Below are 24,561 nucleotides of genomic sequence, written 5' to 3'. Positions count from 1 at the left end.
ATTTCAGCAAAAACAGAACCATCCATCTACATGGAAAAGAAGAGGAAACTCAAACTCCTGTTTGTAGTAGATTTGTGTATCTTGAAACCATCTTGATCTGGGATTATGTCTTCCTATAAAAAAGTAATCTTTAATTTGTATCCTGGAAAACAATGATACATAAAAATCAAAACTAGAGATAAGCAAGGCTGAGAAAATTGGTGGGGCAGAGAATCATTGATTTCTCCCTGAATAAGTGAAGGCTTTCAGGAAAAAAATATTTCAGAGTCTTTCTATACTGTTAGCAACAGACTGTTGAATCCCATTGAGGTATGGCAGACACTCTTAATAAGGTTTTTTTTTTATTGCTCTGATCACAGTATAATAGCTATTTATTTCCATATACAAAGGATAACCTATGTAAAGGACTATTTAATCTTCATTAGTTAGTGTTCTGTGGACAAAAGAAAAGGTTTAATCTTAGACATCTATTTATTTAAAAGTTTTATTAACTTATAACTGACAATGAACTGCACTTATTTATTTTATTTTTTAATAATCATATTTTATTTTTATTTTTGTTAATCCTCACCTGAGGATATTTTTTCCATTGATTTTTCAGAAAGAGTCGACAGGAGGGGAAGAGACAGAGAGAAACATGGATGTGAAAGAGAGACATTGATTGGTTGCCTCTTGCACGTGCCCCAACAGGGGCTGGGATAGAGCCTGCAAATGAGGTACGTGACTTTGACTGGAATCAAACTCAAAACCCTCAGTTCTCGGGCTAATGCTCTAACCAATGAGCAAACTGAGTAGAGCAGAACTTCATACATTTAAAGGGCACAATCTGATGCTTCGACATATGTATATACCCATAATGAAACCATCTCTCCAATCAATATAGTGTACATGTCCTTCGCCCCCAGGAGTTTCCTGCTGCCCCTTCCTAGGAAGCCAGTGACCTGCTTTCTGTCACTGTAGCTTGCATTTTCTAGAATGCTATGTAAATGGACTCTTTTTTTGGTTGCGGGGGAGGTCTGGTTTCTTTCACACAGCATAACTGAGTTTCATACCAATTGCTGAGTGCATCAAGAGTTTACTCTTTTTGAGTAGTGCTCCACTGTCTGAATATGATATAATAGTTTGTTTATCCATTCTCTTGTGGAGAGATATGTGGGGTGTTATAACTAAGGCTGCTATGAATATTCATATACAAATCTTTGTATGAACATATGCTTTCATTTCCTTTGGATAGATACTTAGGAATGGAACTGATGGGTCATATTTTAGGAATATGTTTAACTTTTTAAAAAACTGCCAAATTATTTTCCAAAGTACTCACACCATTTTACATTTCCATCTGCAGCGTAGTAGACAGCCAGTTCTTCCACAAACCTGCCAGCACTTGGTATGGTCAGTCTTTTTACTTTTAGACATTCTAAGACTCATCTAGTATCTTGCTGTGTTGTTGTTTTTTTAATATTTTTTATTGATTTTTCGAGAGAGAAGGAGAGGGATAGAGAGATAGAAACATCGATGAGAGAGAAACATCACCGATCAGCTGCTTCCTGCATGCCCCCTATTGGGAATCAGCCCACAACTAGGGCAAGTGCCCTGAGTAGAAATCAAACCGATGATCTCTTGGTTCCTGGGTCCATGCTCAATCATTCAACTGCTGAGCCACATTGCCCGGGCTATCTTGCTGTGGTTTTAATTGGTATTTTCCTAACTACTAATGATGCTGAACATCTGTTCATGTATGCTCTTTGCCATCCATACATCTTCCTTGGTGAAGTGTATGTTCAAATCTTTGGCTCATGTTTTACTGGACTGTTTTATTATTGAGCTTGAGAGTTCTTTATGTATTTTGAATACAAATTATTTATCAGATATGTAATTTGCAACTATTTTCTCCTAATCTGTGCCTTCCTTGTCTTTTCATTTTCTTAGCAGTGCCTTTTGAAGAGCAAGTTTTAAATTTTGATGAAGTCTAGTATATTTATTTTGTCTTTTATGGATATTTTTGACATTGTATTCAAAAAAACCTTTGCCTCATTTAAGTCACAAAGCTTTCTCCTATGCTTTTTTCTCAGATTTTTGTAGTTTTAGGTTCTACATTTAGGTCTGTAATAAAATTTAAGTTAATTTCTGTATAAGAGGTGAGATTTGATCAAGGTTCATTTTTTTTGTGTATGGAATATCTGTTCTAGAACCATTTGTTGAAAAAAATCCTTTCTTCATTGAACTGCCTTTGAATCTTTGTCAAAAATCAATGGACCACTTCCATCTGAGGCTAATTCTGAACACTGTTCTGTTCTGATCAATGCCTCTACCCTTGCAGCAACGCCAGTGTCAGGATTCCTGTGGTGTAACAGTAACTCTTAAAACAGGGTACTGTGAGTCTCACAACTTTTTTCTTTTCCAAATCATTTTGAGTATTCTATAGTTCTTCCCATATAAATTTTAGAATCAACTTGATTTGTAAAACAGAAAAAACTCTATAGGGACTTAATTTTTTTGGGGGGGGGCATTAAAATGGGAAAAAGTTTAAAGATACGTTGTTGTCTTCTCGCCCTGCAGCCCACCAGTTCTCCCTCTCTATAGAGCTATATAGGATCAGACGACAGCTAGCTAGAGTGACCACAGTGAAACAGAACCGTAAGGTGGTTGCACTTGTCTTACATGTGAATTATATGTATCTGTATCCTACAAGCAGTCGCTTATTTAAGAGTAGAGGACAACTCACCAGCACACAAGCACGCAGTTTAAGCTGCACAAATTAATGGTGTGTTTTGTAAATAAGATTAATTTTTTAAAAATGTTGATTATATCTTCCCTTTGTACCTTGAATACCATCCAACAAATGCACTCTGGACTGTAAATTCCTTTGGGCACAAGTTCCCACCTCAAAAGAATAGCTAGTTGGACTACTGATAGGATTTCACTTTCCTAAATACAAGAACACTTTTACCAGGTATCACATGAGGAAACGTCAGCTTCTCAGACACTTCAGCTTGACCATTGGGGTAAAACCATCTAACCCTGTGTGACAGTCATCAGGGTCAACTCCAAGCAATAGTTCCTAGTCTAGTGCAGCAAGCTCAGAGCTGTGACTAGCCTGAAGGCCAGTGGCTCCAGGCTCCTTGTGGAGTTGTGCAGCTTGCTTTCAGAGGACTCTGACATGGGTCCCCATCCCCACCAGTCTGCTACTGCCTCCTTCTCCTGCTTATAATCCCCTCCTCCTCCGAGAGGTCGTGAGAGGCCACGTGTCTATTCTGGCAAAGCTCATTTCTTTAGTGAGTAGCAGCAGGCAGTTGTGTTGTATAGGATTTCTGCATCTCATGCTGCACAAGCCCAATTCCCTGCCACAAGTAACAGGACTGAAGACAGGGGCAACTCAAAGCCCAGATGACCAGATGGCCTGTGAGTGGGGCCAACAATCCCAGATCCACCCTATGCTCAGTAGGCCCTATGGAGGCAAATAATAATTGCCAACAGCCCCTCAGGAAACACTAAACGGCAAAAAAGGCAGCAAGTGGAGGGAGAAGACAGCGTGTCCAGGGTCTGGGGACTTGCTGGGCTCCTGATGTCTACTGGCCTGAATGATGCTGGAATTCCGAGGTTTACTGGCTCCTGAGTTTGGGTGCTAGTCGTAAGCTTTAGCAATCTCCAAAACCTAACGTCTTTTCCATACATTTTGAAAAGACCTCGGTAGCTTAACAACTGATTCTCACAATGCAGTACCTCCCAAAACAAATGAAATTTTATCCTTTTAGTGAAAAACGTATTTAAAGTATTTTCAGGCAGCTATACTCTTTGAAAAACTAGTAAACTGCATATAGTATACATACTAAATACTACACAGAAGCTTTTATTCCTGAGAACATTCTCCAATAATGCAGGAAGCAGATTTTCCTTATCAATCAGTATTCAGGCACATGGTCAAAGGAGAACCTCACACAACATGCTGGGCAAGTAACAGAACCTCAGGGACATGGCCACCCAAATTCATTACCCTGCCTCTTCAATAGCTAAGTGGGACCAAGAAACTAAGTTCGGGTCACCAAACGTAAGAAGTGTCTAGCACTGCCTTGGAGGGTCTCTAATCATAATGTACAGTCTCAATTTTCACAATTCTCCACGTTAGGTAAGCAACTACTAGCAGCTGAGTATGTCAGTGTAGAAAGCATTCACCATATAGACCAAGAAGCTCTTGTCATCTAGTGGGTAGAGAAGAAGAGCTTTTGTTTGCAGGCTTTTACTATACCCAGATCGTGTGCTGAGTGCTTTGAAGGGGCTGTCTCATTTCATTCTCCCCCAAACTCTTCCTCCTTTACTGACTGGAGGTATTAGGGCACAGATGTTCAGCATTGTCCTCAGTCACTTGGCTGACAGGGATAAAACTGAACTGTTAACTCCAGGCTGTTCCAGAGCTCCGGCCCATCCCCCTCATGGAGGCCACTGAGGTCAGGGAGTGATGCCCCCTAGGCTAAAGCCCAACAAGCCCAGTCCTGGAGATGGCCCACCCATAGGCCAAGTCCCAGCTCTCTAATTCCCACAGCACTAGTAGTGTTTTGCAAAATGGCCTATTTTTTATTTAGATAAATAAAAGTATCAATTCATGGTAAATGTTCCCTCCTATCCCTTAGAGGAGAAAAGGGGAAAAAAACTTAGCATCTTACCTCAAAGGAACATTCAACATTTCTTTCATTTTTTTTGTGTGATAATCCCTTCAGGTCTATCTTTTCAACACTCACTGTAAAAGTAAAAAAAAACACACACAAAAACAACAAACAACAAACAAAATTATAAAAATGAAATAAAACCCTGAAGTACATATTACTTTAGCATTTAATATTTTAGCAATTTTCAAAATAAGGCTTTCAATGCCCAACGCTGCTCAGTATCTTCTGCGGTGTGTCCACCTGGAATGAGAAACTTAAGAGGAAGCAAAAAGCTGTCACACTCAGGAATGGAAGGTGAATTTAAAAGTAAAGCAAGAAAAACAGGCAAAAAAAATAAATACAAATCATAGAAAAGGAGAACAGTGTTTGAAAAGAGAACATAAGTTTATTTGAATGCACACAAGTATGAACTAATTTTAACTGAAGATTAGTTATGATCTGTTCCAATTTCTGAAAAACTAATGCTCAACGTTTTCCACTATTACTGTTTTAGACACAGCTGCCCAGAGCCTCTCATTGGGTCTTCTTGTCTCATCCTTCTTTGACAGGGCAAGGCTGGAGGTGAAAAGGGCAGCAGTTATAGGAGAAACAGTGAAGATTCCTAATGCTACCTCTAAAGAATATTGAGGATTGTCAGAGACTGGCTGCACAGACGGACAATGACAAAAAAAGACAAACCACCATTAGAGAGTTCTAAAGGTACTAGCCTCTTCATACCATCCTTTTCACACACACGGGTGCATTTTTTTATCCTCAAGAATAAAATGATGCATTAGAACACCTTCTTCCATTACTTTTACTCTTTCTGGAGGACATATGGCAGTGTTCTATGAGGATTTCTACAGACCTTTCAACCCAACGGTCCAATACTCAACGTAACTGTTACAATTCCTACAGATGCCCATGCTCCTGGTCTGCCACACCAATGTTTCCCAAAGTCTTCTCCAAGGAAGCCATATGTGGCTCTTTGGCCCCCTGAGTGTGGCTCTTCCACAAAATACCAACTTCTGCACATGGGCCACGAAGTTTCAATCGCACTGTACGCGCGCGCGCCCGCGTGTGGTATTTTGTGGTATGTTGTGGAAGAGCCACACTCAAGGGGCCAAAGAGCCGCATATGGCTCGTGAGCCGCAGTTTGCCGACCATGGGTTTAGAGTGTTTTAAATTTAAAATAAGCACCTTATAGGAAGGAATTACTCCAAAAAATAAGAGTATGTGTTCCCATTCTGGCAAAATAAAGAAAACACTACATTCAGAGATTGTACAGCTCTTTACTTGCACTCAAACTACTCACTGTTCCTGTATGACTTCCTCAGTCAGTCAGCAAATAAACAGCTTTTATGTTTTCAGAACCACTATTCTAAAAAAACTTACCCACAATGACATCATTCTAATCCAGATCTTCAACTTTTTTAAACAATAGGATATATAAAATCAATGAATACAGAAAAATCTAGTCAGCATTTTCCTTGGCCACAGAACACCAATGTGTACCTAAGTGTCCCAGAACTGAATAATATTAGGATTTATGGAAAGAAGCAAAAAACAAAAACACAAAACCTCATCTGGTCTGAAAGCAGGAAGTGACTCATATCTGGACAGGAAAATGTGAAAAGCAGATGAACATTATTCAGCTGTTTTCAAATAAAAAAAAGCACTTGAATTCCAGGACTGAAATGTTTGTGAAGACTCTTCAAAACCATCAGACCAACTGACACGGTGCTTTGTTTTAGCTCTGTAAGTCAGTGCCACCAACCCTACGTATAGGGATGCTGTAGCAGCTTTTGCCACTGGGAAAGCTCTGGATCAAATAAATGGCTTAAAAGTTCTGCCACTTTCCTCCCAGTGAAATTCCCTTCATACTGCCCTCTCAGGAAACAACACCTGCCATTACACAAGGCTCTAAAAACGGGAGAAGGGGAGCCTGCAGGAATGCAAAGGCAGGAGGGCACCTGTGGGATGACGTTCTGTAGCAGACATCACTGACAATGGCGATGTGGAGGGCAGCGTTATGGGATGCTTAATTAAGATTCAAAGATGTTTAAGTACACTTTCAGTTTTGGAGCTATATTAAAGACCACATTTACAAAAACAAAGCCATGAAAAAATGCTTATAATACAACTAAAAAATATAAATTATATGTAAAACATGATTATAGTTGTTTAAAGTATAAAAGTAAAACAAACTAAAAATAAATTATCAAAAGTAATAGCAATGATAACAGGAATAATTATACTAATTGGTGGTAAAATTATGAGTAGCCTTTCCTCAACATTTCTGTAATGTGGTTTCATAATTTTAAAGAACATCTATATGCATATAAATATCTATTTACAATCCACTTAAAGTCTACTGGTAGATGAAGTGACCCCCTCTCCTCCTTTGTCTCTCACCTTCCTGGTCAGTCCTGCAGACTGAGTCATCTAACAGTCACAGAAGTCCCACTACTTTCTGAAGAGTACAAGCAAACGTGTAAATTTTAGGGGCTAGATATCAATCCATCACCTGAAGGACAGAAAGTGAAAGGTGACTGTGAAGACGGGATTTGCATCAACTGGAAAGACTCGAAGACATACAGGGCGCACTTCTATTTGGTCGGAGATGAGCCAGTCATGGCCAGGAACAGTGCTCTAAAGGCGGACTAGGAAGGATAGGAGCGTCCATCTGGTGAAACGCTTGGGGACAGGAGAAAGGGGGCTGGGATCCAGACTGCGTATAGGTATGTCTATGTTGGACAAAGGGATAGGAGTCTAGACCAGGTTGAGATGAGAAAGAAAAGGACAATGTGCTTTTTCCTTTTAAAATTTTGTTTGTTCAAACTTTTCTTCTTTTATTCATTCAAGATGCACACTAGAAACTCTCAAATCTTACAAATTAGATCACATAACTACTAATAAAATGTATTAGTAAAATGCATTAAACTACTTTTAGAATTGAATCAACACCTAATTTTAATTCCTTAAAAAAATTTTAAGTTGATTTGAGAGAGAGAGAGAGAGAAACACATCAATTTGTTGTTCCACCTATTTATGCATTCATTGGTTGTTTCTTCTATGTGCCCTGATGGAGGGCTGAACCCGAAACTTTCTCATATAGGGACGACGACACTAACTAACAATTAAGCTACCTGGCCAGGGCTCAATACCCAATTTTAAAAACCAATACACTAGCCCTGGCCAGTATTGCTCAGTTGGTTGAGCACCATCCCATGCACTGAAAGGTCACTGGCTAGATTCCTGGTCAGGGCAGGTTTTGGATTTGGTACCCGGTCCCGGTACGTAATGGGAGGCAACTGATCAATGTTTCTCTCTGACAATGATGTTTCTCTCTCTCTCCCTTCCTCCCTCTCTAAAATCAATTAAACCCAGCTGGTGTGGCTCAGTGGTTGAGTGTCAACCTATGAACCAGTAGGTCATGGTTCAATTCCGGGTCAGGCCACATGCCTGGGTTGTGGGCTTGATCCCCAGTGTGGGGCATGCAGGAGGCAGCCGATGAATGATTCTCTTTCATCATTGATGTTTCTATCTCTCTCTCTCCATCTCCTTTCCTCTCTGAATTCAATAAAAATATACAAGTATTTAAAAAAAATAAATAAAATAAATTAAAAAATAAAAACCAATACACTAATGTAACTGAAACAAGAGGGAGGGAGTTTTGTGTAGAAAATACAAATGTGTTGTAATAAAAGCCCAGGCAAGCAGCTGAAAGGCCTGAAGCAGGAGCAGTCACTGGGGCTGGCAGAGTCACAGATGACTTAGGACAATGACTGACAGAGAGGCCACACAGCCAGCAGGTCCTAGGACCAGCAACACATTCTCTTCACTTCAGCTCATGGAGCGCCTGGATAAACTGCCACAGCCTCAGGACCATTCACTTACAAGCATCTTCAAATGATTTGTAAGAGCCACGGTTACATCAGTATTTATAAGACACCTCTAGATAATGGCTTTAATATGTTCCAAGAATAAGCCACTCTTTTGAAATGTTTTCCCTTTCTAATGTCTTCTGGAAAAAACTGGGTGGTTGGTAGTTTTCTGCCAAATATGTCTTTTATTTCAAGGTATCTGTATCAATTTAATTCTATATGCCCAGTAACAAGAACCCACTTCAAAAATTACCAAAACTACACTAAAATAAATCATAGTAACAAGGATAATATTTATGACTTAGAGAAAAGATGAAAAAATAATAATTTTGTAGCACAAACAACTCCTTCTCCTAAGATCTATATAAGCAAACTCGTCTTCATACTTGAAATAAAGACACTAAATCAGAGTAACATTTAAGATGCTTCCTGCTTTAAAATTTTATTACTGAAATCTAGTTTTCATTTAAAAATTGAAAAACTGTATTCTTAAAAGTCTAGCTGAATAATAATGTTCCTAAAATATCAACTTGCTTTCTCACTTTCATTTACTTGCCTGTGTTAATGGGGATACATTTTAAAAGCATTGCTTCTCTCAGCTGTTGTTAAAATGTGAACATTCACTACTACACTGATTAAGCTGATCCTTTTTTTCTACATCTTTTTAGGACACATATCATGCTATACTTAAGGACTCTATCATAAATAGAGATAGAAACAAAAGTAGCACATAATTGAGAAAACACAAAGCTGATAAAAGATATTTCTAAAGTAGCAAAAACAGGAAATGAACACACATTTTCCATTTGAGTGGTTAGTGATAAGACACTTGCATTTTGGAGTCTGTGTAATTTCACTTATTTATGTTTCAGGGCAAACACTTTCTTCAGCATTACTATATATTCAGCACAGTACCAGCCATAGTGACAGAAAAATTACAGAGTTCAAACTGGTAATACTTGAGCTACACCTCAAAGGGAAGGGTCCATCTGGGCAGAGCAACACAGTGGCCAGGCCCAGGTATGACAGTGCGTTGTGTTTTAGTAAGTTTAGTCACCGTGGGAGCCAGGACACAAAGAGAGGGGTGACAGGAGACCAGAGCAGAGAGGGGAGGACAGTCACAAGGAGGCAAGGGCACAGACAGGGCCAGCCCACCAACCCCACAAAGGGCACATAAAGAAACTCAGGCCTCTCTGCAGGTTAAGGTAAACCCACAGGCTCTGCAGTGAGACGGGCTCAGTCTGAAATAGGACACTTTCTAGCTCAGTGACCTTGGGCAGTTCTTTAATCGTGAACAAAAGGAATGATGGTTCCCACTACATGGGTCTGTGGTATCAAGTAGGTGAGCACACGCAAGCTGCAGGTTGGTTAGTGTTGCAGGACATTAGCTGCTGCCAACAGTGCTGTTGCCAGGCTTCCCTAAGCAGGGGATCCAACATGCTGGGCAGGTCCCTGCTCAGAAAATGGGCTGGAGAGATGAACCCACAGGCAGCAGAGAAGACAGAGGCCTGATCCAGGATGGTGGCCCAGTGGTGGTAAGAAGAAACCACAACAGCCTTACAGGGATAGGCATGCCAGGACTGCGAGGTCTGAGACTTCGAGGTTTTGTCCCAAGTGCCTGACATTGGTTATCAATCATGAATATTGGAAACCATATTAGGGGGTGCCATGGAAGCCATGATTGCATTCTAGGCACACTGACTGAGGTACTAGTGAACCATCTTGCTGGGGTCCAACCCCAGCAGGTCCAGGGGTCCCCAAAGGTGTGGACGGAGTCGGCGAAGAAGGAATGACACGGAGACAGCATTCAGTTGATCAGCAGCCTAGCCAGGATCTCTAGCCAGGATCTCCAGCCAAGTTCTGGTCTGGATCTCCAGTGAAGTTCTGGTTAGGATCTCCAACCAGGTTCTGTGTCCATGTTCTCTTGCTAGGTTCTCCAGCCAGGTTCTCCAGGTTCTCCAGCCAGGTTCTGTAGCCATGTTCCCTCGCTAGGTTCTCCAGCCAGGCTCTGTCCAGGCTCTCCAGCCAGGCTCAGTCACCAGGTTCTAGTCAGGTTCTCCCGCCATGTTCCATCTAGGCTCTGTAGCCAGGTTCTGTCTCTAGGTTCTTCAGCCAGATTCTCTCGCTAGGTTCTGTCTCTAGGTTCTGTCTCCAGTTTCTGTCCAGGATCTTTTGCCACGTTCTCTCCAGCGAAGTTCTTCTGTCTCTAGGTTCTGTGTCTAGATTCTATGTCTCTTGGTTCTGTCTTCTAAGTTCTGTCTCTTGCTGTCTTGTTACATCTGTATTTATACCAGTTGATTCAATCCTATCAATCTCTATTACAAAGGTTAGGGCGTTTCTTATCTCCATTCCAGGGAGTAAAGATTATGTAGCTTAAGCATGATTGTTCGTAGTTAAAGTGATTAATTACCCGCCTGGCACTTAGTTGAGGGGTTTTATTCCCTCCCTAACTTCAGGGGAAAATCCCTACCTGGGGAAACAACCTTTCTCAGAGAGGAGACCTTGGTTAAAACACATAGTGCCAAGAAGGTGACAAACATATTAAGAACAGTATGCCATATATGCCAGGTCCCTTGAAACAGCAAGGATGGACCGGCTCCCAGCACCATCTAGGTGGAAATAGTCACTGACTGGCGAGTTCACAGGGGCTTGGGGTCCAGGAGAATGGTCACAGCTGGACTCTCAGATCTGAAGTCATCAACAGATGGACAGTGGCTCAGAGAAGACTGCTCAGTGTTAAGTGGGGGACCAAGAAAGAGCCAGGAGAGCACTAATGTTTAAGGGGCAGAAGAAGAAGGAACTGCAAAGCAAACAGAAGCGAAAAGAAAGGAAGGAAAAACCTGGCCAGCGTGTTGCCAGGAGATCAGTGGAATGTGCTACACCAAGGCTTGTATATGTCTGATGTCCCACAATTTAAAAAATGAAAAGAAAACAAGGGGGGACAAAGTCTGGAGTGGAGTAGTCACAAATGCCAGGTGAAATAAAAGCTGACTTATCACCCAAGGAGTCATTTGTGACCTTCCATGAGAGCAGCTTCAGAGAAAAGGATGCTCAAGTCAGAATGCAGGACTCAGGAGTTACGGAGAACCCACTGTTCATCCAGGAACTAAGCTGTAGGCTGTGGGTGTACAGCACACATGATCAGACATGACAACTATGGCAGATCAGGAGAACTACCCCAATCATTAACAACTTACTTTGAAATGCATCAAAAAAGTAATGTTTTGATGGATGGAGAGATGGGCAGATAAGGGACAGGCAAGTAAAGTAAAATGTTATAGAACTTCTTTCACTTAGAATATTATTAAAAGTAATTTCCACCTCACCTTGTACATTATAACGGTCTCCCTAAGTTTTAATAATAATAATAATAAATACAAGTGACTGGATTTGGGGAGACTTCCTTTCCCAGACTGTGTACAACAGTCCTGCACAACATTCCTGAGTAACTCAAGGCCCCAAAGGAATACACAATCGATTACCTGTTGCTGAAGCCAGATGTGGACAACTACTATACTGTTCTCTCTATGCCAGCACTTGAAAATGTTCACATAAAACAGTATAGAAAAAAAGTTAACACTCATTTTTTAATGTGTTCTTTTTAAGCACTGCCATCTTGATTTTCATTTTCTGTTTCTTCAGTCTAACATTAGTGGTAAGAGCATTAGCTTATCTTGGGAATGTTACTTATCTGTGACTCAGTTCTTCCATCTGTAAAATGGGGCAAGAATCTCTTCATGGGATTGATATTAGAATTAAATAGGTATAACTGAGCCCCCACAGAGTTCTTCAGAAAATTATGTGGGCTAGTCTATGTAATAGGCTTGGAACACGATCTGACCAGAGCAGTCAGGGTTTCACAATGTCCTTACTGCTATTCCCTGACTCTTATACAAAAGAAATGGAAACGTCTGAATTCTTTATTTTATAAGTGAAACTGTATCTGTACAAACTTCCAAATAAGCAGAGAAAAACCAAAACACACGTGGATTACAGAAAAGGCAATGAGAAAAGGTTATTATAATAATACTTAGAGTGACTTTAGACTTCCAAAAGAGCATTAACCTAGGCTGAACAGAATAGTACAAAAAGTGTGACAAAAAACCAAGTTAGCTTGCTTAATAATTTCTGGATGGAAGAAACTATTACCAACTATGACCACTGAATGGAGAATACTATAGATAATTGATGTCTGGCACCAGTGATGCTAAAACTGGCTCTCTGGGCACCAACAAACACGGACAAAAAGAGTGACAGAGGTAACAGCCACATATTCTGCAATTACATTTTTAAAAAGGAGTGAGGGGGTTCCTGATAGTTATGCCTTGAGGAAAAACCACTGTGGTGAAGAAAAGGCCAGCCCTTCAGATCAGAAGGGTGCAGAGCACAAGTTCTACTATGCTGGACTGTCTGGAGACAAAGGGAGCAACACCCCACCAGGCACTGTTCCCTGGATGACACTCAGAAGGAAAAAGGACAAGAACAGTTTTAGGAGAGAAAGTGCCTATGACTGAGTGACACCATCCTTGCAGATGAGGCCCTGCTGTGTCCTGAGAATGATGGTCCCTGGAGCGGAGTACATAAAACAAGCTGACTATGCCCCACGGCTGCTATAAGGACTTACTGTTTTAATACCATGTCATGGTCACTTATAAATAAACATGGGTGTAGATGTTAGAATACAGATATATCCAGCATATGACCCAAGTCACAGACGGGTGGCTTGCTATGATTTTATAAAAATGGAGCTTTATTTAAAAAATAAAGTGCTTACTAAGCATCTGTGAGGCGCAAAGCACTGTGCCTGAGACAGGAGGGAGACAGAGAATGGAAAACACAAGACAAGCAGGTATGGCTCCCACCTTAGTGCAGCTCAGTTCTAGAAGAGATACAAACAAAAGGGGGAAGGAACAAAGGCCAGCTGAGTGAGGGAGCAAATGGCTTGGGGCCTCATGACAACCATCCAAGTCAGGGTCATCCTGGCCCATCTGACGACTCTGCAGACTTGGGGTTCACTGTCGAGCCATCTAGTCCTACACATCACCTTCACCCCCCTGGAATCCCCCATACCTCCACACAGCTTACCAACTGTACAGCAACTGACTCTGACTGTCCAAGCTGGCTGCAAAAGTCAGGCAACCAGAACCAAGGAACTCACAGCTTCATCTAAAATGTGCCCTCCATCCAGTCCAAAGCTGTACTGCCCAATATGGTAGCCATGGTCCACACTGAGCTACTGCAATTGCAATTTGCAACGAAAAATAAATGAAATTTCAGGTCCTTAGTTGTTTAAGTCACGTTTCAAACGCGCTCAAAGGCACAAGTGACTGGTGGCAAACAAATTAGTGCAGATGCAGGCCATTCCATTATTGTAGAAAGTTCTTCAGGATACTGCTGCTCTAGAATTTACTTATTTTGGTGGTAGGAGGATGTAACAACTTTCACTTTTCTCTCCTTAATAAACATCAACATTTGAGATTTTTACAGCCAAGATACAGTCACGTATTACTTATAGAATGTAGAAAAAGAATACAACTTACTACAATTAGCGTATACGAGAGATCTAAAAGCATTTACAAATATCAGCGCAAGATCTCCCCTCTCCGCTCTAGTACAACTCCTTCCCTTCAGCCTTGCAGATGGACAGACTCACCTTTGGAGTGTTTTCCCACAGTCCTCTTGGGCAGCGACTCCTCAGTGGAATGTGCTGATGTACGTAGTGCATTCTCCAAACTATTACTGACACTAGTGACAGGGGTTTCGGTTCTTGGAGTGACCTAAAGGGACAAAAACATAATCATCTTATTTTCTTCCATTTGGTTCATATGGAGTGATTTTCATTGTTATTTAAAAGTCATTTATGTTTACAGTAGTTTCAAATTTTTCTATAAAACAGGTATTACAAGTGTAACAATAAGCGCTTCCTGTGAAAGTCAAAAATTTCACCAATCTACTACTCACCACTGAAATTTAAAAACAGCCCAGAGAACATTAAGCAAACATGGGAATTTGTGTCTTGCGTCCATGGTTCGCTGGACTGGATAAAACTATGTCAGCCAAGCGGTCATGAATTATAAGCCTATATGTGAGACAGAGCCTTTAAAAATAATTACACAGCAAGACTTACACTGTCCTTCTACAAATCTTGAATAAATCATAAAATGCTATAAAAACAGCGATAAAGGATGGAATAGAACTGGATCTAGTTGAGGGTACATTTTAAAAAAGCATATTCTGAAATTATATTACAATTCCATTTCTAGGAATTCATCAAACTAAGTACTTACATGTGAAAAAGATGTGTGTGTGTGGCGGGGGAGGGGCAAGAGGATAGGGTGCTTGCTGCAGCAGTGTTTGTAATAGTGAAAAACTGAAAACACCTTAAATAGCTACCAAGAGACTTGACTAAATCAAGACAGCGCACCTACAGATGAACTAGGTATAGTCATAAAACCACCATGAAAGCTTGTCAACAAATAGGAAGATTAAAAAACAAGCCATAGAGTATCATTCCATACCCTCCTCCTTTTCTTTGGTTTAAAGAGAAGGTGTTTGTATGTAAATGAATGGAAAGGGTCCTGGAAGGATATGGCAAACCTTAACTGTAGTGACCTGAGGATAGGCATGAGGGAGGAGGGAGAAGAGACTTTCTTGGGTGTGGTGGGGAGGAAGCAATAACTTTTATTTTTCCCCCCTTAATAACAACTTTTTATTTGAAAATTTTACAGTCAAAATATATTTATGACGTGTAGGATTTAGAAGAAAATAATGACCAATGCTTTAACTTCTTCAGAGTCGCAACTGAATGTGTATCAAAATTTCAAACAATAGGTTGTGCTTAGGGTCCTCATGCCGAGGTTTCCAGAGCCATCTTGTTACTTCTGAACATCCTGCTCTTGGGTACACCAGGGGTTGGAAAAACTAAACTAGGCAAAGAACTTGCATCAAGATTGAGGGATTGAAACAAATTAACGTGGGTGATTTGGCTCGGTAAGTCTGATCACCGGATATCATGGAGTCTGGCAAGATGGCTTCTCCCAAGAGCATGCCAAAAGATGCACAGATGATGGCACAAATCCTGAAGGATATGGAGATTACAGAATACAAGCCAAGAGTTTTAAGTCAGATGTTGTAGTTTGCCTTCTGATATGTGACCACAATTCTAGATGTTGCAAGCATTTATTCAAGGCATGCTAAGAAAGCTACTGTTGATGCAGATGATGTGCGATTGGCAATCCAGTGGTGTGCGGACCAGTCTTTTACCTCTCCTTCCCCAGGAGATTTTTTTATTATATACTAGAGGCCTGATGCACAAAATTCATGCAAGGGCCTCGGCTCTCGCAGCCCAGGCTTTGCCTGGTCATCCAGCTGTCCGGTCTAATTAGCATATTACACTTTTATTATTATAGATTGGAAGGCAAAGAAATCAAACCCAATGCCATTAATCAAGCCATATCCAGGTCCTAGATTACCACCTGATAGATATTACTTGACTGCTCCAAACTATAGACTTAAATCTTTCCAAAACCAGCATCTACTTCTGCAGGAAGAATAACAGTTCCACGATTAATGTTGGTTCAGTTACTAGCAGACCAAGTACTCCCACACTTGGCAAACCAACCCCACAAACCATGTCAGTTTCAACTAAAGTAGGGACTCCAATGTCCCTCACAGGGCAACGGTTTACAGTACAGATACTCACTTCACAGTCCCCAGCCGTAAAAGCATCAATTCCTGTAACATCAGCAGTTCAGAATGTTCTAATTAATCCATCATTAATTGGGTCAAAAACATTCTTATTACCCCTAACATGGTGTCATCACAAAATACTGCTAATGAATCAACAAATGCATTGAAAAGAAAACATGACGATGACTATAATTTGTAATTAATAGCCTTGATGCGTGGGATCTCAATACCAGATATCAAGCTGTATTACAAAGCCACTGTTCTCAAAACTGCCTGGTACTGGCACAAGAACAGACATATAGATCTATGGAATAGAATAGAGAACCCAGAAATCGACCCAAACCAATATGCTCAATTAATATTTGACAAAGGAGGCAAGAACATACAATGGAGTCAAGACAGTCTCTTCAATAAGTGGTGCTGGGAAAATTGGACAGATACATGCAAAAAAAATGAAACTAGATCACCAACTTACACCATACACAAAAATACACTCCAAATGGATAAAGGACTTAAATGTAAGACAGGAAACCATAAAAATACTAGAGGAATCCAAAGGCAACAAAATCTCAGACATATGCCGAAGCAATTTCTTCACCGATACATCTCCTAGGGCATTGGAAACTAAAGAGAAAATAAACAAATGGGACTACATCAAAATAAAAAGCTTCTGCACAGCAAAAGAAACCATCAACAAAACAACAAGAAAGCCCACTGCATGGGAGAACATATTTGCCTATGTTATCACCGATAAGGGTTTAATCTCCAACATTTATAGGGAACTCATACAATTTAACAAAAGGAAGATAAACAATCCAGTCAAAAAATGGGCAAAGGACCTAAATAGACACTTTTCAAAAGAGGACATTAAGAAAGCCAAGAGACATATGAAAACATGCTCAAAGTCACTAATCATCCGAGAGATTCAAATCAAAACAACAATGAGGTACCATCTCACACCTGTCAGAATAGCTATCATCAACAAATCAACAAACGACAAGTGCTGGAGAGGATGCGGAGAAAAAGGAACCCTCGTGTATTGCTGGTGGGAATGCAGACTGGTGCAGCCACTATGGAAGACAGTATGGAGTTTCCTCAAAAAGTTAAAATGGAACTGCCATTTGACCCATTGATCCCACTGCTAGGAATATATCCCAGAAACACCAATATAAACCAGAAACACCAATCAGAAAGGATATATGCACCCCTATGTTCATAGCAGCACAATTTACCATAGCTAAGATTTGGAAACAGCCTAAGTGCCCATCAACAGATGAATGGATTAGAAAATTGTGGTACATCTACACAATGGAATACTATGCTGCTGTAAAAAAGAAGGAATTCTTACCATTTGCAACAGCATGGATGGAACTAGAGAGCATTATGCTAAGTGAAATAAGCCAGTCAATGAAGGAAAAATACCACATGATCTCACTCAATCATGGATAATAAAGAGCATTATAAACTGATGAACAAAAATAGATACAGAGGCAGAGCAGCATTAAACAGACTGTCAAAGTACAGCGGGAAGGTTGGGGGGACGGGTAAGAGATCAACCAAAGGACTTGTATGCATGCAGATAAGCATAACCAATGGACGCAAGACATTGGGGGGTATGGGAGGCTGGGGGGAGGTCAAGGGGAAAAGGAAAGGAGACAAATGTACTACTCTGTAATATTTTAAGCAATAAAAAAAATCAATAAAAACATATGTTTAAAAAAATAGCCTTGATGCATGTAACATGTATACGTGATCTTGAATCCACTGTACTCAGATTAAACATGCATGCCAGATGTTTTCAAGTTGTGTTTTAGAAAACTTAGTATTTAATGAGTAAATATAGTTACCATAGTTCTTAACTGAGACGTTGTATTTTCTTTAATAGAAATCATAATGGTTTTTCATTTGAAAAAAAATGTCAAACAATAGAGGTAAGTTAAGATTTTAAAGTTTATCAAAAGAGGCATGACTTCTCACAGTAGTACAGTGAAGAAACACTATACTACATACATAATAAAGGGAAAGGAGCATGTCTTTTGATCGTGCTTCTGCCACAGGTTTGACTTAAGACATGTACCCCATCTCACCCCACCCCTGAGCTCCCTGGCCTTGGTTCTCATTAGTTTACTTAATTACTTAATAGGTGGGAACTGATCAAAAGCACCTGTAAGTGCAGTACAAGCATAAACTTCATCACCTCAATAAAGCTCTGGAGGGGGGGCACTGAGGCAGAGACAGAGAGTTAGGAGGAGAGGACGGAGATGGCCACAACTCCTGCAGGGCTGAGCCAGCATTCACCACATGAAATACAGAGCAACAGCAATCATTCATAGAACTGCAGTAAGACCATATGCCATATACACAACAAGCTCTCTCTATTCCCACCTTTGTCAAAGCCACTGGAGCAGGAAGGTCTCCCTGCTTTGTGCAGACAAGTCTCACTGTGCACGCACAGCACAGGACTGGCAGGCCTGTACCTCACAGGAGATACGGCACAAGAAAAGGAACTCATCATAAGTCTGGTAACCTGGAAGTTAATATAACTCAAGGAAATGACACCACCAATCCAATACGTCCCACCAAAAGTCAATTTTTTAAATAATATTACCAGGATATTAGTTATCAAGACAGTTAAAATTTTAAATCACTTAGATAATTTAACTAAACCGAACTGTTTCCTTAGGTGTGGCAAAGCTGTGTGCTTTTTTAATCATCCAATGGTCAGAATATTCCAGAAATGAATTTCTTTCCTACTAATAGAACTATTAGGCATAAGTAATTACTCAAAAAGCAAGATTTTTAGTTCCAATAGTAAATATTACTATGGGAAACAACTCAGGAGGCTGACATTCATATCTACTAGTATATAATAAACATAACCACAGCAGATTCCTTCCTATTTAGCCTGACTCATATGAACCCCATTGTTCTCTTAGCTACCCTGGTAAGTAATTCTAACTCCTGGCCCTAAGAAGAGGCCGAGTTGTCTGGATTAGTGACAAACCTCTCCTGCCTTGAGCTCGCACACCACATTCTATACACACACCACTTGCCCAAGCTGAAACATCCCCAACAGCCACAAAGAGAAAACCAGCCTCCCAACTCTCAGCCTACAGGGAGGAGGGGTGAGGGAGGCGACAGGTGAGTGCGGGAGAATGCTCTACATTCAATGTTGTGGCCAGAACACAGCTCGTGAAATAAGGAGAGCTGGACTGAAAGGATGGTTTTCAACTCTGGCTGCCTGAGGAACCCCGAGGCATTAGAAGAACACACATCAACACCAAGTCCCACACACCCCAATTGAATCAGAATTTCTGAAGTGGAGACGGGACACTGGTTGCAGTTTTCTTTTGTTGTATGCATTAAACTCTCCACATGATTCTAATTGCAGCCAGGGTGTGAGTCACTGATAGCCCCACGTCCAAGTTTTTACTGTACCCATCATCTGGACAATTCTCAGCACCATCAAGGGGAAACCCAGAGAGAACAGGAAGCTCCTTCTGTGGATTAATAGGAAAAGCTAAAGGGTGTAGGTCCAACTGCCATGCTACAGGGAAAGTTAAGATTTTAAAATGGATGCATTGCATCTGATATAAATACATGAAAGAAAACTCTTTAAAATTATAACTACTAGAAAGGAAATTTGTATTCCTCGGTATTCCCCACCCCTGTTCCCCACCACCCCCCCTACAAGAATTTCTTCTTAGTTTTCCAAATGTTCACTTTTTCACACAGCCTTTATCTTTACTTTGCTCCTTTGTTTACATTGAAAGCTGTCTTCCCTTGCATTTCCCAGAAATGCTGTTTTGGGGGTTATTTTTGGTTAAGTTAATTTGCCCATGTGACCTATGCTCAACTCAGATGCTCTCTGACTCACCCTCACAGCAGAGCTCCAGTCATCAGCTTGATGTGCATAAGAATGAAGATCAGTTCCAAATGTTGCCTTCTGCTACTGCAAGGAAGGTAATGAGAAAATGCTCTCCAAAGACAGAGCCCCAACTCAACCTTGATAAATGTTTTCCAGTAAGTTCAAAGCCCTTTTTCACATAAGCCCCTTGCTTTGTATCTAAATGAACACTCAGTATGCACGCCTGCACTAGCTAAGCATTCTTTGCACCTTTACAGTCAGCCTCTCCTAGGAGCTACGAGGGCCTGGCTCCTGTTGTCTCTCTGACATCTCCCACTTCTCTCCTCCCCTCAATCCACTGTAGCCACCAAGGGGAAACTCGGCAGCCAGGTTCTGCCTAGAGGCCTTCGCCTTGGCTGTGCCCTCTGCCTGGAATGGCTCCTCATTGCCATCACATCTACACTTGAATGTCACCTTAGCCAGGACTTCTTGAAGCTCAGTAAGGCAGAGACTTTTTGTCTTGTTTTGTTCACTGCTGCATCCTCTGTACTTCAAACAGTCCCTGGCACAAAATAGGCACTTAATACACACCTGTAAAATATATGACTGTACCTACTAAATTTTAATGAAATTCAGGATTAATCTAATAAAAAACCCACCTCTATTTCAAAGCAATACACAATCATCTACACAATCATCGGAGTATCTCATCAGGTCTAATAAAGCAGCGGTCGCCGACCGGTGGTCCGCGGACCACTGGTGGTCTGTGAGGTCCGAAAGGTAGGCGGCCGCTGTAATAAAGGACTGACAAAGCTTAGGCCATGAATGAAGTCTGACTCTGAAGTGTGCTAGCAGTCACAAGGTACATACTCTATTCTGTGGTTCTGCCAGGGAGGTGATTTTGGTCTGACATTCCCCACATACCTAGGTAGACAGTAATGAGCTATACAGTCCCTCCACCTGGACTTACAGCTCACACGCAGTTCTGAGACAGCTCGCCATCTAATTGTTACAGCTCTTTAAATGGAGAGTAGGCCTCTGGTTCCAAACTTTAATGTGCAAATTGCCTTCAGATCTTATTAAAATGCAGGTTCTGATTCAGAAGGCCTGGGGTGGTGCATGAGATTCTATGTTTCTAACCAGCTCCTAAGGGTGTCAATGTTGCAAGAGTTATTTCAAGATAAAGGAACTTGCCATAATCAGAATACCCACTTTTTTTTTTTAATTGACTTGAGAGGGAGGCAGGGAGATAGATGCATGCATGCATACATACATACATACTTACATACACTGATTTGTTGTTCTCCTTACAGATGCATTCATTGGCTGATTCTATGTACCCTGACCACAGACTGAACCTGAAACCTCGGCATATTGGGACGATGCTCTAACCAACTGGGCTACCTGGCCAGGGCTTCACAACCTCTTTTTAGTCAAAATGTAAAATGGAATCCAATGATGTATAGAGAATTAGATCAGATGAACTCAAAGATTCCTTCCAAGGGTAAGGTATGAAGATGACAAACTGTATAAACCATTAGCCTAGAGAAGGGACACATGTTGAACAGCATTTGACTCTTGCTACTTCTCTCCCTCAGATATTTATACTTTTGTTTACTCTCTCTCCCTTTCCCTTCCTCTCTGAAATCAATAAAAATACTAAAAAATATATTTATGGAACAGAACCACAATTTTTAGAAGAGCTTTAATTATTAAAAATCTATTTTGTTAACGATCAAAGTCATTCAAATGGGGCATGCTAACATGTAGTGGAACTGAAGAACCCCAAAATACAGATAAGCTAACTGGAGCCATGGGTCTCCAAAAGTCTTACTTCACACTACTAACAGGCATTTGAAATGGCTCCAAAAATGGCAGTAAGCACCAGAGTAAGAGTTTTTAACTTTCCTTGTGAAAAACAAAACAAAAAACCTATAGCTGTTTGATGAAGCCTACTAACCCTTCCCAGAAATATGTATTAAGTGCATAAAATACACAGGATTGCAAATAAAGCCAATTACACTAAAAACAGTTAAGATCTTAAAAGACAATTAAAAACATTTTTTTTTTTTAATTTCAGAGAGGAAGGGAGAGGGAGGGAGAGATAGAAACATCAATGAGAGAGTATCATTGATCATCTGCCTCCTGCACGCCCCCTATTGGAGATCGAGCCTGCAACCGGGTGTGCGCCCTGACTGGGAATCAAACTGTGACTTCCTGGTTCCTAGGTTGATACTCAACCAACAAGCCACATTGGCCGGGCAAAATGACAAACTTCTTTAATACACTTAGCAAGCAGGTGTCATGTAATCTGCAGTATGATGAGCATAGAGGATATCTTAAGATGCCTCATCCACTGCAATATGAAAACATCTGCTTTCTCCTGGTAACAAGTCACAAGCACTGTTAACACCACTGTGGGTTTCTTCCTGTTTTCATAACGGCAGCATATGCTACATTTCTAGTTAGTCTAGTGGAAGTAAAGCTGTGATCTTCCCCATGGCCTCTGAGGGAGTGAGGGCAATGGCAAAGTTGGCCAGCAAGCTGTCGATGGGGTTGGGCACTGGGCTAGCAGACAAGCTGATCTGCCAGGGTGCCCTCAGATCAGGGCACTGATGGATGACAGGTGTTCCCTTCTGGACCAAAGTGCCAAGAGACCACCATATTAAAAAGCAATCCAACCATCAGTGCCCTCTCCTTACTTTTTTTTCTCTCTCACCTGAATAGTATTAACATAAGCACTGTCTTATAAATACAAGCCCTGGCCCTGGCCAGTATGGCTCAGTGGATAGAGTGTCAGCCTGCGCACCAAAGGGTCTTGGGTTTGATTCCCAATCAAGGGCATATACCTGGGTTGCAGGTCCGATCCTTGGGCCTGGTGGGGGCACCTGTGGGAGGCAACCAATTGATGTGTCTCTCACATCAATGTTTCTCTCTCTCTCTCTCTCTCCCCCTCCCGTCCTTTCCATTCTCTCTGAAAAAAATCAATTGAAAAAAATATCCTCGGGTGAGGATTTTAAAAAAAGAGCCCTAATAGGAAAATCCTCACAGTCACTTTAGAGTTTGGGGGTGGAGGGTGGGAGGGGGAGAAATTGTGTCTTTTTGATGCCTAAAAGTAGTTCTCTACCATCTACTGCAAGTTTGAACTCCTTTATCTAATTTTTAGAACTCCTCTGGATTTCTATTCTTATTTTATTATAGTCTTATTTTCCACTAATCCTAATACTCCTAGAGGCCACAGTAAAGATCACTGTTGTAATTTTGCTAGCTTCTAACTGGAAATGCAGCATTTGCTGCCATTATGAAACAGGCAGAAATTAACAGTGCTTGTGACTTCACAGTTTTAATGGTGGATATGGCCATGTCTGGAGACATTTTTGGTTGTTGTAACTAGGGGCAGGACTCTACTCGCATCTAGTGGGTGAAGGTCATGGATGCTGCTAAACATCCTACAGTACACTGGGCAGGCCCCCAAACAATTATTTGACCAAAACCTCGACAGTGCTGAAGTTGAAAAACTCTACCCTCACCCAATTCCTTTTCTCTATTATAAACCTTAGGACTTCTAAGGCAAAAGCAACTTCCTTTCTAAGCAGAACTCCGCTAAAGTCCCCCCAAATTGGAGGTCTAAAGGAGGCCGCCTTCTCATCCCCCCAATACAATCCCTCTAAGACAAATGCAATGTGTAACTCCAAATGAAGTATATGCACATTTGTTTTCCTTACCCACTAGGTTCTTGAAGATGGACTGCAAAATTTACCCTTTACATATGTGCCCTCACAATGCCCAGCAGAGGGCAAGGCATGCAGTGTGCACTCAAATGTTCAACATGTAAATGTAGAAGAGGTTTTAAGGAAAACCTGGTAAAGCAATGCTTAATCACTTGAGAACCCAAAGTTTCAATGTCTTAGCTGCACTGAAATTATATGGGTGATCAGTAATAATAAAAGAAACTGAAGGGGATGCAACAGGCAGGCAGCAGGACAGCTCATCTGTTGACAAGATAATAGTTCTTGGGAATGCCTACACAAAGGCAATGGTGTGCCTTCCCCTCACACATGAAGTTAAAAGTTCCAAAATCTACCCTCAGATACACCCAAACATAGTCAAAAGACATCTATACAAGGTTTCCACTATAGAGATGTATGTACTAACAAAATTCTGGAAACAATTAAATGCCATTAATATGGGACTGGTTAAAGAAAATTACACATCTCAGCTTGGAATACTAGGCAGCTTTACACAAAAGGGACAGAGACATGAAAAGGCTAAGAAATGAGTTAAATTTAAAAAGTAGGGTGCACACTGAATGCCTAAGATGTGAACACTTCACTTTATAAGAGACATGGAGAATAAAATAATGACAAATACTAGGATTATAACCACACTTTGTATCGTTTTTGTATCATTTATCCAATATGCTTATACATACATGCATCTATGTGATGGTTACAGTAATCATTACCTCCACTTTAACAATAAGGACTGACGCTCA

The 24,561-nt window shown here is 40.9% G+C and overlaps 1 protein-coding gene and 1 pseudogene across 11 annotated transcripts in view; one reads left to right on the top strand and one right to left on the bottom strand.

Moving 5' to 3' along the window:
* ZCCHC14 (zinc finger CCHC-type containing 14) overlaps positions 1-24,561 on the bottom strand; it is a 69,065-nt gene that overhangs the window by 24,888 nt on the left and 19,616 nt on the right. For all 11 annotated transcript variants that reach the window (XR_004973603.1, XR_004973604.1, XR_004973606.1 and 8 more), the window contains exons 2-3: positions 14,184-14,307; positions 4,662-4,735 (exon numbers count right to left, since the gene is read on the bottom strand). Coding sequence is in view for 7 of the 11 variants with exons in the window: in XM_036345746.1 (XP_036201639.1) it covers positions 4,662-4,735; positions 14,184-14,307 (198 nt within the window). In the remaining 4 variants the exon portion in view is untranslated. The remainder of the gene's footprint in view (positions 1-4,661; positions 4,736-14,183; positions 14,308-24,561) is intronic.
* On the top strand, positions 14,303-16,555 carry LOC118674236 (annotated as a pseudogene).

This window comes from Myotis myotis, unplaced genomic scaffold (genome assembly GCF_014108235.1).
Source record: "Myotis myotis isolate mMyoMyo1 unplaced genomic scaffold, mMyoMyo1.p scaffold_m19_p_19, whole genome shotgun sequence".
NCBI lineage: Eukaryota > Metazoa > Chordata > Mammalia > Chiroptera > Vespertilionidae > Myotis > Myotis myotis.
This window is presented reverse-complemented; position numbering and strand designations above follow the sequence as displayed.